Source organism: Macrobrachium nipponense, chromosome 45 (assembly GCF_015104395.2).
Source record: "Macrobrachium nipponense isolate FS-2020 chromosome 45, ASM1510439v2, whole genome shotgun sequence".
NCBI lineage: Eukaryota > Metazoa > Arthropoda > Malacostraca > Decapoda > Palaemonidae > Macrobrachium > Macrobrachium nipponense.
This window is the reverse complement of record NC_061105.1, coordinates 3052693-3070093: the sequence shown is the minus strand read 5'-3', so window position 1 is coordinate 3070093 and position 17401 is coordinate 3052693. Positions and strand designations below refer to the sequence as shown.

General features: G+C 39.8%; 1 protein-coding gene across 1 annotated transcript in view; it reads left to right on the top strand.

Moving 5' to 3' along the window:
• The window catches only part of LOC135214279 (sodium-dependent serotonin transporter-like), an 83159-nt gene that overhangs the window by 51865 nt on the left and 13893 nt on the right, over positions 1-17401 (top strand). Inside the window, 11 exon segments of the mRNA XM_064248400.1 lie at positions 119-145; positions 637-784; positions 3349-3480; positions 3846-3958; positions 4240-4319; positions 5098-5205; positions 7043-7107; positions 7224-7342; positions 7716-7819; positions 9823-9951; positions 10077-10246. Coding sequence (XP_064104470.1) covers positions 119-145; positions 637-784; positions 3349-3480; positions 3846-3958; positions 4240-4319; positions 5098-5205; positions 7043-7107; positions 7224-7342; positions 7716-7819; positions 9823-9951; positions 10077-10246 — 1195 coding nt within the window.

Sequence of the window (17401 nt, the reverse complement as noted above, 5' to 3'; positions counted from 1 at the left end):
GGAAGTATACCTAGGCCTATAGTAGTAGTAGTTCGGTGTAGAAGAAGTAGGGGTAACTATTGTGTCCTCCCACCATTCTCCCTTGTGTATATCTGACCACCTATATATCATATCTCAGCTATCCAGGGCAGTATCTATCATCCTTGTAAGTATCTGTTGTTTACTGTAGTATTCCCTGACTTGTGATGATAATATATCTACTAAATATATATGAAAAAAAAACATACACAATGCATGCTATGGTGTGAATTTGTCTGTGTATATACGTACATATGCATCATGGGTCTAATATATGTTATACTAACTTGCTTCTGAGACTTATATGCTGCTCATTCTTGTATGTATATATATATACATATATATAATGTATTGCTCGAATGAAATAACACCAAGAATTCACGTTGCTTTTGCCAATAAACTTATACTATGCACATATTCGATCTATATATATATATATATATATATATATATATATATATATATCAACAGCAATTGCACATACACATGCATAATATAAGTTCATTTGATGTGATTTATATTTATATAGACATAATCCTCAGACTCACCAAAAACCAAAATGGCGTCGTAGTAGGAACCCCTTCTTCATCCTCTCTGTATCCTTTTCTTCCTCCGCAGTACCTCAGCGGAGAGGCCAGCAGCGCAGTCACGGAAGACACAGGGGAAGCCTGGGGGAGCGTCCTTTCCGGAATCTGCGGGGTCATTTTGGTCGTAGGAGCAGCCACCTTCCTCCGCCTTCCCCGCCTCTTGTATGTGTACGGGGCAGGTGAGTTTTTTTGGCAGATGGGGCGGGTGGGTCCTTTGTCGTTCTTGGGAACTCAGAGATTAAGTGACTCAAATCCTACCCTTGGCAAGATGGGGAGGTCACCTAGATGCATATTTACCCTTGACAAGATAGGTAGATCCCCTAGATGCATATTTACCCTTGACAAGATGGGGAGGTCACCTAGATGCATATTTACCCTGACAGGTAGATTTACCCCTTTGACGGATGCATATTTAACCTTGACAAGATGGGGAGGCACCTAGATGCATATTTTTACCCTTGGGGACAAAATAAGATGGGGTTAGATCACCCCTAGATGCATATTTACCCTTGACAAGATGGGGAGTCACCTAGATGCATATTTACCCTTGACAAGATGGGGAGAGTCCCTGATGATATTTACCCTTGCAAGATGGGGAGGTCACCTAGATGCATATTTACCCTTGACATATGGGGAGGTCACCTAGATGCACATGTACCTGACAAGATAGGTAGATCCCCTAGATGCATATTTACCCTTGACAAAATAGGTAGATCCCCTAGATGCATATTTACCCTTGACAAGATGGGGAGGTCACCTAGATGCATATTTACCCTTGACAAGATGGGGAGGTCACCTAGATGCATATTTACCCTTGACAAGATGGGGAGGTCACCTAGATGCATATTTACCCTTGACAAGATGGGGAGGTCACCTAGATGCATATTTACCCTTGACAAGATGGGGAGGTCACCTAGATGCATATTTACCCTTGGCAAGATGGGGAGTCACCTAGATGCAATATTTTACCCTTGACAAGATGGGGAGGTCACCTAGATGCATATTTACCCTTGACAAGATGGGGAGGTCACCTAGATGCATATTTACCCTTGACATATTTGGGAGGTCACCTAGATGCATATTTACCCTTGACAAGATGGGGAGGTCACCTAGATGCATATTTACCCTTGACATATTGGGAGGTCACCTAGATGCATATTTACCCTTGACAAGATGGGGAGGTCACCTAGATGTATATTTACCCTTGACAAGATGGGGAGGTCACCTAGATGTATATTTACCCTTGACAAGATGGGGAGGTCACCTAGATGCATATTTACCCTTGACAAGATGGGGAGGTCACCTAGATGTATATTTACCCTTGACAAGATGGGGAGGTCACCTAGATGTATATTTACCCTTGACAAGATGGGGAGGTCACCTAGATGCATATTTACCTTGACAAGATGGGGAGGTCACCTAGATGCATATTACCCTTGACAGATGGGAGTTGACACCTAGAGCATATATTTACCCTTGACAAGATAGGTAGATCCCCTAGATGCATATTTACCCTTGACAAGATAGGTAGATCCCCTAGATGCATATTTACCCTTGACAAAATAGGTAGATCCCCTAGATGCATATTTACCCTTGACAAGATGGGGAGGTCACCTAGATGCATATTTACCCTTGACAAGATGGGAGGTCACCTAGATGTCATATGTTTACCCTTGACAAGATGGGAAGGTCACCTAGATGCATATTTACCCTGACCCCAGATTGAAGAGGGGAGGTCACCTAGATGCATATTACCCATTGACAAGATAGGTAGATGTTAAGATCCCCTAGCATATTTACCCTTGACAAGGATAGAGTCACCTAGGACTGCATATTTACCCTTGACTAGAGATTGACTAGGATGCATATTTACCCTGACAAGATGGTCCCACCTGATGCATATTTACCCTTGCAGATTGAACCCTTGACAGATCCCCTAGATGCATATTTACCCTTGACAAGATGGGGAGGCACCTAGAGCATATTTACCCTTGACAGATGAAGTACCTAGATGCATATTTACTGACAAGATGAGTCTTAAGTGATATTTGACCCTGACAAGATGGGGCGGGTCACTGAGTATTTACCTAGATGGGGAGTCACTAGATGATATTTACCCTTGACAAGAGGGGAGGTCACCTAGATGCATATTTACCCTTGACAAGAGGGGAGTCACCTGATGCTATTTACCCTTACATTGGGGGGTCCATAGAGCATATTTACCCTTGACAAGTGGGGAGGTCACCTAGATGATATTTACCCTTGACAAGATTGGGGGGTCACCTAGATCAGACCCTTGACAGATGGTCACCTAGATGATTTACCCTTGACAAGATAGGTCAGATCCTAGATGCATATTTACCCTTGACAAGATTGGGGGGTCACCTAGATGCATATTTACCCTTGACATATTGGGGAGGTCACCTAGATGCATATTTACCCTTGACAAGATAGGGAGGTCCCCTAGATACATATTTACCCTTGACAAGATGGGGAGGTCCCCTAGATGCATATTTACTCTTGACAAGATGGGGAGGTCCCCTAAATGCATATCCTACCTTTGACAAGATAGACACAAATCCTACCCTTGATACATCTCTTAGTTATTCAGTGCCTATGCCGTAGCTGACCGTTCAAAAGGCTTCTACTATAATCACGGCCAACTATAACATTTTGTCATATTGTCTTTACTTATTCCATGCTTATGATACTTAAACCCTTTTTTTTATATTTACTCAAACAGGAACTTTCCTCTCAGCTTGGCTTGCTGTGTTGTTAATAGTAGCAGCTCCCCTGGCCTACTTAGAAGCAGGACTATCCCAGTTCAGCAGTTCGGCAGCCCTGGCCGTGTGGAGGCTTGTTCCTATAGCGAGAGGTATATATATAGTCTCTTGTCAACTCTGTCCATGAAGGCTTTCAGTTGAAGATTTGGTAGATCTAGGGTACTTATCCACGGTGGCCTAGACTATGGCAGTTGCGGTTTTTCTATGCAGTTTTACCTACTGAACAAGAATTTTAAGTAATATATATTTGGACGACTGTAATTAACCCCCCAGGGGCCAGTACTAAACACGGCGAAATACATTGGACGCCCCAATCCCTAGTGGATGTCGTATCCGTGGTTACGTTCCTTGCAGTCCGTGCGGACTGCTTCTGTAGAAATACTGAAGATTTAAATCATGACATATTACAGTTTATTTTTTTCAGTGCCTTTAATTACTTGTATACATTTCCATCCAGGTGTGGGATGGTCGTCAGTTGTGGTATGCTTTTACTGGATTGTCGTTGTCATAGGATATCTGGCTCCATTGGTCCATTATATCCTCATAGGAATCGAATCTGATGTCCTGCGGGTAAGCCCTTTGATGATTGTCTTTGTAAGAAGTCTTCTCAGTGACGTAGACCTGTTTATGAGTTTGAATTCGAACTATATTTTTTTCTGAAATACGTGATTTTTTTGAAGACTTTACCTTGTACTCAGAAGAATAAAGCAGTATTAGACCATGAGGATGAAATCCAAACATTTTGTATACCCCCAGTTTTTCACGCTTCACTTTGTCGCGGTTTGTGGAAATGTCATAAGCTTTGAAGTTTATATTCCTGACTATATTTAAATTTGCCGTGTACTTTGCAGGATGCAATCTCTGGCCAGTGCAGCGAGAGCATAAACAGCAATTTCACAAACAATGGAGACTGGGCTGTTGACTATTTCAGGTAAGCGGTGAAAGAGATTGTTTTCTTTTTGGTGAAATGGTAATTGATTAGAATGAGTGGCCATCTCAATAATCATTCATAGTGAAAGGTAAACTGTCATATTTACATGTTATGGATATACAGGTAAACTTTCTCAAGACATGCCCTCCATAAATGTCTTAAACATGTCTTCTATATATCAAATTCTCAGGTCAATAGCCAGGATTTATGCAAGGTACATTTTACATACAAATCAGTAATAGCTCTCCTACAAGGAAACTTGGAGAAAAAAAAATTGCTTAATTGTGTCTACTTGATGTAATTCAGAGGTTATGTGACAGGACATATAAAGTAGATATCTTTTGAAAAATTCTGTATAAGATTTCCCCTAATTGGCATAAGTAGCAGAGTAAAGTACCCATTTCTTTGTGTTCTACTTCATGAGTTTTGTGCGTATCAACAAGAGCCATTTTGTGTAACATTTCCACTTTTTTTGGTCCAATTGGCAGAGTAAAGTGCCTATTTCTCTGTGTTCCGTTTCTTTGACAAGATCCACTGAGTAAAGATTTCCACTTTTTTTTAGCAAAAGTAGCAGAGTAACGTACCCATTTCTTTGTGTTCTGTTTCTTGAATTTTGTGTATATCAACAAGAGTTATTTTGTGTAAAATTTCACTCCTTTTTTGGGGGGGTAAAAGTAGTAGAGCAAAGTACCAATTTCTCAGTGTTCCACACCTCGAGTTTAGTGTGCATCAACAAATTCCTTTTGATGATATACACATTTTCACACCCCCCTTTCAGAGTCTGTGTATATAGTTTGCCCCAGACGTGGGACATGGACCTCGACATGATGTTCACCTGGCCATTACCTGCTGGTGTAGCTGCAGTGGTGATTGTAGTGACGTTCATGTGAGTTTTTGATTGGTCATGACCTGGTTTTTTGACCTTTGAGGTTAAATTTAAATGTGTTTTTTTGGATTTGTGAACAGCAATGTTTTATTTTTCTTTTGTCTTCTATATATAGGTATTTTAGGCAGTAAAGTCCTCCAGGTTTATTATTATTATTTTATTATTATTATTATTATTATTATTATTATTATTATTATTATTATTATTATTATTATTATTATTATTATTATTATTATTCAGAAGATAGACCCTTAGTCATATAGGAACAACCTCCAAGGGGCCACTAACTTGGAATTCAAGCTTCCAAAAAATATGGTGGTCATTTGAAATAAGTAACAGAAGATAATAGCAGATACAGATAGAAGAAGAAGAAAAGATAAAAGAGAAATTAGTAGAGTAATAAATAAGTATTTAGAAAATATAGACAAGTTGGTAAAATACAAGTAATGCATTATTGGTCTAGATGGCCATTTTTGTATAGTCCATATATATATATATATATATATATATATATATATCTATATATTATTATATATATATTTATATATATTATATATCTATAAAATGGCCTCTAGACCAATAATGCATTACTTGTATTTTACCAACTTGTCTATATTTTCTAAATACTTATTTATTACTCTACTAATTTCTCTTTTATCTTTTCTTCTTCTATCTGTATCTGCTATTATCTTCTGTTACTTATTTCAAATGACCACCATATTTTTTGGAAGCTTGAATTCCAAGTTAGTGGCCCCTTGGAGGTTGGTCCTATATGACTAAGGGTCTATCTTCTGAATAATAATAATATATATATATATTATATTATATATATATATATTATATATTATATATACTATATATATATATATATATATATATATATATATATTATATATATATATATATATACACCATCCAAAATATAGAGAGAAAATACAATATTTCAGACTGCTGTCTCTCTCTTCAGGAAGATGAATGAAAAAAGTTACTAGAAAAGGTGGTATTTATACAAGGGAGCTCCATTCAGAACATTTTTACCAGGTCATTATATATATATATATATATATAGATAATTAATATATTATATAATATATATATAATATAATATAATATTATATGATATATATTATATTTAAATATATAGTTAATATAATATATTATATAATATATATTATATAATATAGATAATAATATTATATATCTATATAATTCTCTAATATATATATATTATATTATCTATATATAATATATATATATATATATATTATATATATAATATAGTATATAATATATATACTATTAAATTATGATCATATATATAATATTACCACTAGATTTAAATATATAGTTATTTAACAATATTATAGGATATATATATATATATCTATTATATATATAGATATATATATATATTAATAATATAATATGATATAATACTATATAATTATTATATATATCATATATATATATATATATTTATTATATTAATATATATATATTATATACTAGATATATATATATTAGTATATATATAATATATGTAAGTATATATATATATAATTATAGATTAATATAATATATATAGTATCGATATTATATATTTATATATATGATCACAAAAAATTTTGTGTTTGGTTATATTCTGCTTTTCTAATACTCGTGTATCTCTAATTCTACTTGATATATTTTCTCTTTTTCCTGTATTTTATAATAAGTACATCATATATTAATATATTTTGCAATGTAATCTTTCAACTTTTCATTTGATTTTATTTTTTATTTTTATTTATTTTTTAATTTTTACGAGATACTGAAAATATTTCGTCCCTAATTCCAGCTCCATATGCGGTATCCGTGTCCTTGCTAGCATCACAGGCGTCATGACCATAATAGCTGTATTGGGTAAGTCAGCAACTGCGTATTGCATTTCAGAAATAAGTTCTGAAATCTCTGGAAGAGATGATAGGCAGAAATCCGTACCAAGCACTTTCTTTTTATCTGTATTTTACACCCGACAGGTTCCAGCCTCCAGTTAGCCATGGGCCTGACCGAAATATTCAGGAGAGACACCGATGCCCTTTGGAAGCTGGTGCAACCTTTCGTCATACCACAAGTTGATGTCCTGTTGCAGCCGTGGGTGAGAGATCCTATTCCTTCTGTTTTTCTCACTAATATGCATCCTATGCAATTGGTTTTTGGTAATCCTGCAGTTTAGGTAAACTGAAAAAAATTACCTGTAATGCACATTTTGAATTTCTAAGGTAAACTGAAAAATTACCTGTAATGCAAAAAAAAAAACAAATAAAAAAAAAACTTCAACACAATAAATGAAGGAATAAAACTAGTACGAGATAGCCGTTGCAGAGGCAACACTCGCTTACTACTACTGCTAGCGATGAGATCCTCCTAAATTATACTTTCCTGGCCTTCGAAAGCTATCTAGCAATTGAAAAAATGAGTACTTCAAGTTATACGGAATTGTCTCCTGGAGTTTTATGTGGGCTTTGCAGGTTTGGTGTGCAGCTCTGGCCCACGTCTTTCTGTCCCTGGGGCTGGGCGTCGGACTCCTCATGAATTTCTCCTCCAGAGGCGCCTTCAGATTCACCCTGAGGAGGTATACCTAAGTTTCTACTCCGCCTAATCATCACTTGAATAGTGTTGCATTTGTCGGTTTCACACTTTAATTTTAAGTCATTGACGTGCACATACATAGCAACTGTTTATTTAGATTAACTACACTTTAGACTTGATAGTAGGTATCTCTGATGTTCGTATAGGGTAAATGACCTAATGGAAACCATTTCACTCGAAGTGACCACCTTTTTTTTCACTCTATAGCCATTTAAATTGGTGGAACAACAATACAATTACATCTTTAAGCATACCATTCAAAAGATTGAAACTTAATCTGTGGAATGGTAGCCTATGCTTGAAGAAGTAGCTAATTGTATTATTGTTTCACCAATTAAATATCGAGTGAAAAAAGTGGTCATTTCGAGTTAAATTTAGGTGGCCATTTGGTCATTTACCCTAACACTTTTGATGGTCAATCTTAACAGGCGCTCCATTTCTTGTTTGCAGAAAAGAGCAATTGTAGTTGATTATTATGCTAAAGTTTAGCATTCATGTTGGAAGCATTAAGTAATTATAATACTTTTCCCATCTCTCAATCCTGGGGGACCACAGTTAGGAGCGGCCTGAAATGTATAGTACGGCAGACAAAAGTGTTGTAATTTCCAGTGTGGAGACACATGAAGGTACATATTTACTGTTGATCCTTACTCTACATGTAAAAGGAGCGGCTAGCCTAGGCTAGGGGTTGGCAGAATGGCGCTATGTGCCTTATCTGCTTTTTAAAAGAATTTTTTGGCTAGCCACAGGGATCACAGAAGGTTAGCAGTTAGGCACTCTTGCATCATGCATGTACTAACATGCCCATCGTGGCCATTATAGATAATGAATTATATAATAGAGACAATACTGTAGTGATTTGGGAACTTGTAACAGTGTGCTGCTCATAAGTAAACTCAATTGACAGCATATTTCACACGATAATCAAAACGTACAAAAAATAACTTACCTTAGGGTGGAGGATATAATGCAGTAGCAGCTTTGACAAAAGCGTGAAACCTTCATAAGGGGTCTTGTATCTGTAATTTAAAATAAGACACAGTAAGTACCCCACAGAATGTTTCTTGTGTCACCCATATTTTGCCACCAAATTTTTTACGTCTCTCTGCCGCTTCTCAATTCACTCATGGTACTGGCTCAACTAACACATAATTAGGGGAAAATAGGTATATTTGCAAAAAAAAAAAAAAAAAAAACAGGACTTGGTAACACTAAATACTTTGTCATTGATTAAAAAGGTTGTACTTGCTTCTCTTTCAGAGATAATAGAAACGTGCTTATATTTACAATTGGATATTGTCTAATGAAGTCACTTTGTGGGTGGAGTTTTTTGTTTTTTTTTGTGATGTCATTTGGAGGGTGTGGTTTCCCCATGACAATTTGAGACTGCGCAACACACAAATGAATGAACAGGAGCTCATTAAAATAGGTGATACGACAGAGACAACAACATTAAAGACTTAGTTTTCTAGACTGACAGGTCTTACCGCCACTAATTTCCTTCTTTCTGAGAACATTCTAAGTACCATATTCTTTCAGTGTACAAATACAATTGTACTGAAACTTGGACAGAGCTCTTATTAAGTTTTACCCTTTTGACTTTATAGGTATCTCTGATGTGCACGTAACACTTTTGACTACATCTCTAAAGTGCATATATCACTTGTGACTTTATTGGTATCTCTGATGTGCATATAACACTGAACTTTATAGGTAGTCTATGTCTGATGTGCACATAACACTTTGAACTTTAAGTCTCAGATGTGCACATAACACTTGAAATCTATGATGTGCATATAACATGAAATTTAAATCTCTGATATGCACATAAATATTGAATGAATTCTTGATGGTGTTTTTCACTGTTAAAGTATGTAAAAAAAATTCTGCTTCTAACTGGATTTTGTCACTATAAAGTATAATTTGTCAATGCATTTATTATAGCATTTGAGGGATAAGTATTAGTAACACTGCACTTTTTCGTAGGCACTTGTGGGGTCTGATTATACTATTAGCCGTGGTAACAGCTCTAGTATCTGCTGTCATCGTCCTTCAACTCACTCTACTGGCCGATGACAGAGGTCTCAAAGTGGCCCAGGCTCTTTCAACTGTCATGTAAGTAGAGTTATGTAGACCCCACTATTCGTTGCTGGCTAATAGTTCTAATAACATGTTTCAAGATAATTTCTGTTTAAAATATTTCCACAATTACTTTTTAAATTATTTTATATCTCTTGCAGCTCAGAGTTTAATTCAACGGGCAATACGTCGGACCTCATCATAACAGTAGTTCCTGAGGACGTTGGTGTGAGCATAGGAACTGCAGTAATTACTGCCTCACACTTGATAGCCATTTTTGTTTTGCCTTACAAGTGGCTTCAACAAATAGTATCAACAATTGTGTACTTAGGTTAGTTGTAAACATTACAAAAGGGTATTGTTGAAAGTGGAATGGCTGTATCTTGTGTCACAAAGATTTTAGCTTGTGTCACAAAGATTTTATCTTGTCACAGAGATTGATAAAAGTTCTATATACAAAATATTGTACTGTGGATGCCTCAATTCATCTACAAAGCTTGATGAGGTTATTTTTGTTATAAAATTTCATTTCACATAAGTGACTTACCGAACAGTTACATAGCTTATAGCTTCTTACCTACGGCAGTCGAAATTCAAATTGTTGGCGCCAGCGGCGTTGCTATCTTAAGTATAGGTGATACAAGACCCGCCCACATCCGGGAACCCTGGGTACTGCTAGCCTTCTACCGTCAATTTTCGTTTCTGCCGCTCACGGGGTAACACCTGTGAGATTTTCGCTGCAGTCCTCCTGCGTCGCCATTGGATTTTGGTTTTTTTTGGTTTGGTGGATGTACAAGTTTTTGGTTTTTTCTTGCCAGTTAGCTATCTCTATTCAGTTTTTCGTCATTATTGCTAATTATGTCAGATTCTAGTTCATCTGCTGTAAGGTTTTGCAGCGCTGGCTGCAAAACAAGATTAGCTAAGTTATGTCACGATCCGCACTCTAAGTGCACTAAATGCAGAGGACAAAATTGTAATGGTATGGATGTGACATGTGATGAATGTAAAGAATTGGATGAACAGGGATGGAAGGCGGTTAGATCGCATGCTGAGAAAATGGAGAAAGATAGGAAGAGGAAGGCAGCTCTTAGGGCTAGTAGTAAGAATAGGTTAGAAACTACTCCTGTTCCTTCGGAGACAAATAAGTCTTCTCTTGCCTCTCCTTTATTAGAGAATATTTCTCCAATTAATAGTCCTGCTACTTCTCCTTTGATTACCCCTGTTCAAGTTGCCCATGTTTCCGAACCCAACACCATTGCCTTGCTTGAGTCTAAGATGGATAAAAAGTTCGAAGTGTTAGCTGAATCAGTTATGAAGTTAGGAATGTCTTTTTAAAGCTTTCGTAGATAGTACAGTGAAATCTAGTGCAGTGCAAAGTGTTAATGTTGCGCCTGAGGAGGCGGTTGTCCGTTCCCCCCCATCGACTCCCAGACGAAGGTCACTGTCCCGCTCCCCCGCAACCGGGAGAAGACATACCGGAGGTCGGAAGGAGTCTGGGGGAGTTTGCCCACGGGCAGCCGTCGACTCCGACGACTCGCGGGTGTCGTCCAAAAAGATGTGGAAAGGTGTTAGTGTTTGTGATTCTCGTCTGTCTTCTGATTCAGAAGTGCAATCGCCAGTGCGCAAAAGGCGAAGTGATTTGGTGTCTCAACCGTTAAAAAGACATTCGATTCTTGCGGGTGATTCGTCACCGGCTCCTGTTAAGAAGTCTAAGAGGCATTGGAGTCCTCAACCTTCGTGTAGTTTTGCTCCGGATGTGATATTTAGTGAATCTCCTCCGCAGTCGCATTTTTCGGCTAAAAGCAATGGCTCTCGGACTAAACTTCGTGATAATTCACGATCGCTCGACTCTCCCAAGCGAGTCTCGGTCGCAGTTTCGGCTCGGTCGCCTCGTTCGACTCCGTATTACTGTCCAGAGAAGCATATCGCTCGTCTTTGTTCGACTCCCCTCGCCCGTGAGTCGATAGGAATTTCGACTGGTTGTTCGCCTGTGTCGACTCGTGGTGCGGAGACTTCACCTGTTAGAAAGAATCGTTCTTCGACTGAAAGACCATCGACTTTAACAGTGTTAGACGATTCTACCTTAGCTCCATTTAAGAAGCATTTCAGGATCTTATGAGTTTGTTGAAATCCTCCACCGGGGTAGAACATAAGCCTGATTTCGACTCTGCTTCCGTGCAGTCTGAAGAGGAAGCTTTGGATCAAGATGACAAGGATTCGTCGGCTTATTCGAGTCTTCTTAAATTTTTCCTGTCCACTTATCCAGATTACTTTGAACCTGCTTCTCCGTCTTCACCGCCTTCAATGTTCGTTAAAGATAGGAAGACAGCGTATTCGTGTCTACCTAAACTGGTTCTTTCTCAGTCCTCGAAGCAGGCCCTCAAGGAGTCACGGAGTGGCTTTCTAAGAAGAGGGAAACAGGTAAGGCTTCGTTTGCTTTCCCACCTTCTAAGCTTCAGAGTAAAGCGTATCGCTTCTACGCAACTGGAGAAGTTCCTTCTTTGGGAGTGTCTGCCTCCTCCCAGGGAGACTTCTCCGGTTTAGTGGACTCACACCGAAGAGCAGCTTTTTCGTCAGCTAAAATTTTGTTTTCTTCTTCAGAGCTGGACCATTTGGTGAAGAATATGTTTAAAGTATTTTGAGGTATTTAGTTTTTTGGACTGACTATTGCCTCTTTAGCTCGCAAGATTGAAGACTGTCAGTCTTTAGAAGAAGATTTTGCCACAGACTGGTTAGGAGTTCTGTCCTGTGCGGGATAAGGCTGTTAGAGATGGTTCAGGAGAATTAGCCAGCCCTTTTCACAATGGGAGTGATGAAGAAGAGAGAAAGGTGGTGTTCTTTCGTGTCTAAAGGAGTCACTAATAACCAGAAGTCGGCTCTCATGTTTGCTCCTCTCTGTAAATCTCATCTTTTCCCTGAAGAAACCATTCAACAAATTCTATCGGATTTAGAAAAGAAATCTACTAATGATCTCCTTCTTCAGTCTTCCAGAGTCCGAAAGAGCTACTCCGACAGGAGCTAAGTCTTCTCTTCAGAAGCATCCCTTTCGAGGGAATAAACCTAAGTGGCAACGACCCAGGACTAATTTGCGTCCACAGTACAAGTCCTCAAAGAAACCTCCCCCCAAACCTTCGGACAAGTGAGAAGCCATTCCTTCACGTGCAAGTAGGGGCAAGACTCCATCTTTTTTTTGGGAAGAATGGAGTCGAAGAGGTGCAGAGCAATGGGTAGTTCAAGTTCTTCGAGAGGGATACTCGATTCCTTTTGTTTTAGATCCTCCTCTCTCCGATACACCAATCGCTTAACAGCATATTCTCCAGGATCAGAGAGAGCTTTGGCTTTAGCAGCAGAGGTCAATGCACTCATCAAGAAGGGAGCAATAGAGGAAGTCCTCGACAGTTCTCAGGGATTCTACAACAGACTCTTTGTAGTTCCCAAAGCCTCGGGAGGTTGGAGGCCAGTGCTAGATGTAAGCGCATTGAACCTTTTTGTGCTGAAGACAAAGTTCAATATGGAAACAAATCATTCTGTGATGTCGCACTTCGCCCAGGCGATTGGATGGTGTCCCTGGACATGAAGGACGCCTACTTCATGTCACCCGATCACCAGAGTTCAAAGAAGTTCCTGAGATTTGTGTTCGAAGGGAGGACGTATCAATTCAGAGCCCTTTGTTTCGGCCTTTCGACGGCCCCTCAAGTATTTACTCGTGTTCTTGCTCCATTGGGGAAATGGCTGCATATGTTGGGCATAAATGCAGCATTTTATCTGGACGACTGGCTTCTCAGATCGGGTTCGAGGACACAGTGCGTGAAGGATTTACGGAAGACACTGTCATTAGCGAGTCAATTGGGAATTCTCATCAACCGGAGAAGTCTCAATTAGTGCCATCCTAGAAGATCCCTATTTGGGGATGATTCTGGACTCTCAGACTTTTCGGGTTTTTCTGTCCCCGAAAAGAATAGAATCTTGCCTCAAAAAAGTGAGCCAATTCCTGAACGTCAGTCCTCCTCCGCCTTGGAATGGATGAGTCTTCTAGGGACGTTATCATCAGTAGAGCGTTTGTTAAAGTTGGGTCGTCTTCACATGAGATCTCTTCAGTTTTATCTCAAAGCGAGTTGGTGCGGAAGTCTCAACCAGACACGTAGTTCGTTCCCAGTGTCGGAAGAGATCAAGAACGACTTGAGATGGTGGATGTCGAGGGAAAGATTGCAAGAGGGTCTCTCCCTGACATTAAGGAACCCAGACGTAGATTATACTCCGACGCATCGGACAGAGGTTGGGGAGCTCTCTTAGGGACCAAAAAGATCTCAGGATTATGGTCAGAGAAAGAGAGGTTGAATCACATCAACATGAAGGAGTTGAAGGCGATTTGGTTCGGTCTGCAAGCATTCGCTCTTTTGGTCGTGGGAAAGAGAGTGGCAGTATACTCTGACAACACCACCGCTCTATCTTATATCAGGAATCAGGGAGGAACCCATCATTCTCCCTCAACAAAGTCGCAGAAGATCTCCTCTGGTCTCAAGATCAGGATATGTCCCTCGTTCGAGGTTTGTACAGGGGAAGTTAAATGTACTGGCGGACGAACTCAGTCGAGTAAACAAGTTATTCCACGGAGTGGACATTGCAAGACAAAATTTGTCAGGAACTGTGGAAACTTTGGGGAAGACCTTCAGTGGATCTGTTTGCCACGTCGAGGAACAATCGACTTCCGATCTTTTGTTCCCCAGTTCCAGATCCTCTTGCTTGGAAGACCGACGCAATGCTTAGGATTGGACGGGTCTAGACGTTTACGCCTTCCCCCATTTGGATGATCAGAGAGTGTTGAACAAGTTCCTCTCACATCAAATGTGTCAATGGATGACGTTTGGTAGCAGCCATTCTGGCCCCAGGAAAGAGTGGTTTCCAGACCTTCTCAAGTTGGTTATAGACCATCCCAGACTTCTTCCTCAGTATCCTCGGCTACTCAAACAGCCCCACTTCGACAGGTATCATCAGAATTGTCCGCTCTGTCACGACAGGGTTCAGACTGTCCGGAAACTCGTCAGAGCTAAGGGGTTTTCTCGTAGAGCGGCAGAGGCTATGCTAACTGTCGAAGAGCTCTTCTGCCAAGCTTTACCAATCGAAGTGGGGAGTCTTTAGGACGTGGTGCAGAAGACATAATTTCTCGTCTTCTAAAACCTCTGTGACAGAAATAGCTGATTTTTTTGCTGTATCTTAAAGAAGTTAAGAACTTGTCGGTATCGACAATTAAAGGGTACAGAGCTATGCTGTCCTCAGTGTTTAAGCATAGAGGGCTTGACATCTCCTCTAACCAGGATATTGGAGATTTAATTAAATCTTTTAATACAGTAAAAGTATCCAAGAAGGATAGTGTGGACTGGAACTTGGACGTAGTTTTAACTTTTCTGATGTCTTCACGATTCGAGACCACTTCGTGAAGCGGTCTTTGAGAGATGTAAACGAGGAAGGCATTTTCTCTATTCGTCTTGGGCTACAGCAGGAAGAGTGAGTGAGTTACAAGCCATCCACAAAGAGGTGGGGTTCAAAATCGTAATGCGGTTTGTTCTTTTGTTAACGAATTTTAGCAAAGAACGAATCTCCCTCTAACCATGGCCTAAATCTTTTGTACTTAAGGGATATCTAATATAGTGGGGTCCGATGGACGAAGAATATTTACTATGTCCTGTCAGAGCTCTGAAATGTTACCTGTCAAGGACACAATCCGTTAGAGGTAATTCCGACCGACTTTGGTGTTCGTTAAGAATTCTGCAAAACCCCCTCTCCAAGAACGCTATTTCGTTCTTTTGAGAAGTCTGATACTGGAGTCACACTCTCAAGTCCAAGATCAGACTCTAAATGTGCTTAAGGTGAAAGCACATGAAATACGTGCAGTGGCGACATCCTTAAGCTTCAAGCACAATATGTCGCTTTCCTCGATTCTTCAATCTACGTTTTGGAGATCGAGATCTGTGTTCGCCTCATTTTACCTGAAGAATGTAGAGGCTACCTATGATAGTTGTTGTAAATTGGGTCCTTTTGTCGGTAGCGGGCATGGTGTTGGGAAAGGAAACATAGGGGAACTTTCTATCTCTACTGTCTCCTCGCCTTGTTATAGGTTGTTGAGTCGTGGGCAGACTGGAGGCTCATAGTACTTTGGAGAACCTCCAGATCTTATTTTATTACTTTTGAGTATGTCATTATTTTTGTTATAGGTGATGGTCTGTTGTTTTTTTTTATCTGGTTTTTGAAGCCCAGGGCAAGGGCATTATCTGTTTTTTAATATTTTTATACATGCGACTTACCAGGCAGATATATACTTAGCTATAGACTCCGTCGTCCCGACAGAATTCAAAACTCGCGGCACACGCTACCGGTAGGTCAGGTGATCTACCATTCCCGCCGCTGGGTGGCGGAATCCCAACCATTCCCGTTTTCTGAGCCAGATTTTCTCTGTCTGAGGGCCGGCAACAACTGTTGTTTGGTCTCTCCCTGATTGGAATTCTGCTCATTTGCCGAGAATTGGTTGGAACTCATTTGGTCGAAAGTACTCTTGTTTATTCTCGGGATTTGGGCAATACGCCTTATTTTGTTGGACTGTGGATTAGGAATTTGGATTTGGTTTTTTCTATTAAGATGGCTGAAGCTAAAGTAACACCTAAGTTTAGGGTTTGTGCAAGGGAAGAATGCAGAACTAGGTTGTTTAAAGCAGAGGTAGATCCTCATACGCTTTGTAGTAAATGTAGAGGTTCTGAATGTGCGGTTGATAGAACTTGTGCTGAATGTGAAGGGCTTTCGGAGCAAGGATGGAAGGAATTAGCTCTTATATTAAGAAAAGAGAGAAGGATAGAGCTAGGAAAGCGTCAGCTAGAAGCTCGAGTAGATCTTGTTCTTTTGGAGCCTGAATCAGATAAATTAACAAACTAGATGATGTTTCTCCCATAACCTCAGCCCCTTCTCCCTGTGTTGAATCTAAGGGTTCATTTTCAGAAATGGAAAAAATGAGATCCTCGATCAGGGAGCTTCAGGAGCAGCTTAAAGCCATGGAAACACAAGGTAAGAGTGTCAGTGAATACAGTGACCCCATTGCTCCTAGGCCTAGACCGCTTCCAAACTCCCAGGACCAGGGGAGGAGGAATGTCAAAAGCCGCAGGGAGGATGTGGAGCATCCCCAACGATCAGGCGTCCCTTCGGCAGACCCTGAAGTAACGACCCAGGCTGCCTTGGATAGCCGTAGAAAAGGCATCCTGGAAGAGTGTTTTTCTGCGTCGGGACTCCTCCTCGTCCAGGCGTGGATGGAGCTCTGCTTCGAAGTCTCGTCCTCTGAAGAGATCGTGGGTAGCGCCGAAAGGAGACGCTTTTGATTCAAGCCCAGAGCGATTTCCAGAGGATTTTCCTTCGACTAGTAAGAGGGCGAGAAGACCGTCTCCAGCGCCTCAAGATCCGACAAAGCTTTTCCTGCTTAATCTACAGGAGCAAATATCCTCCT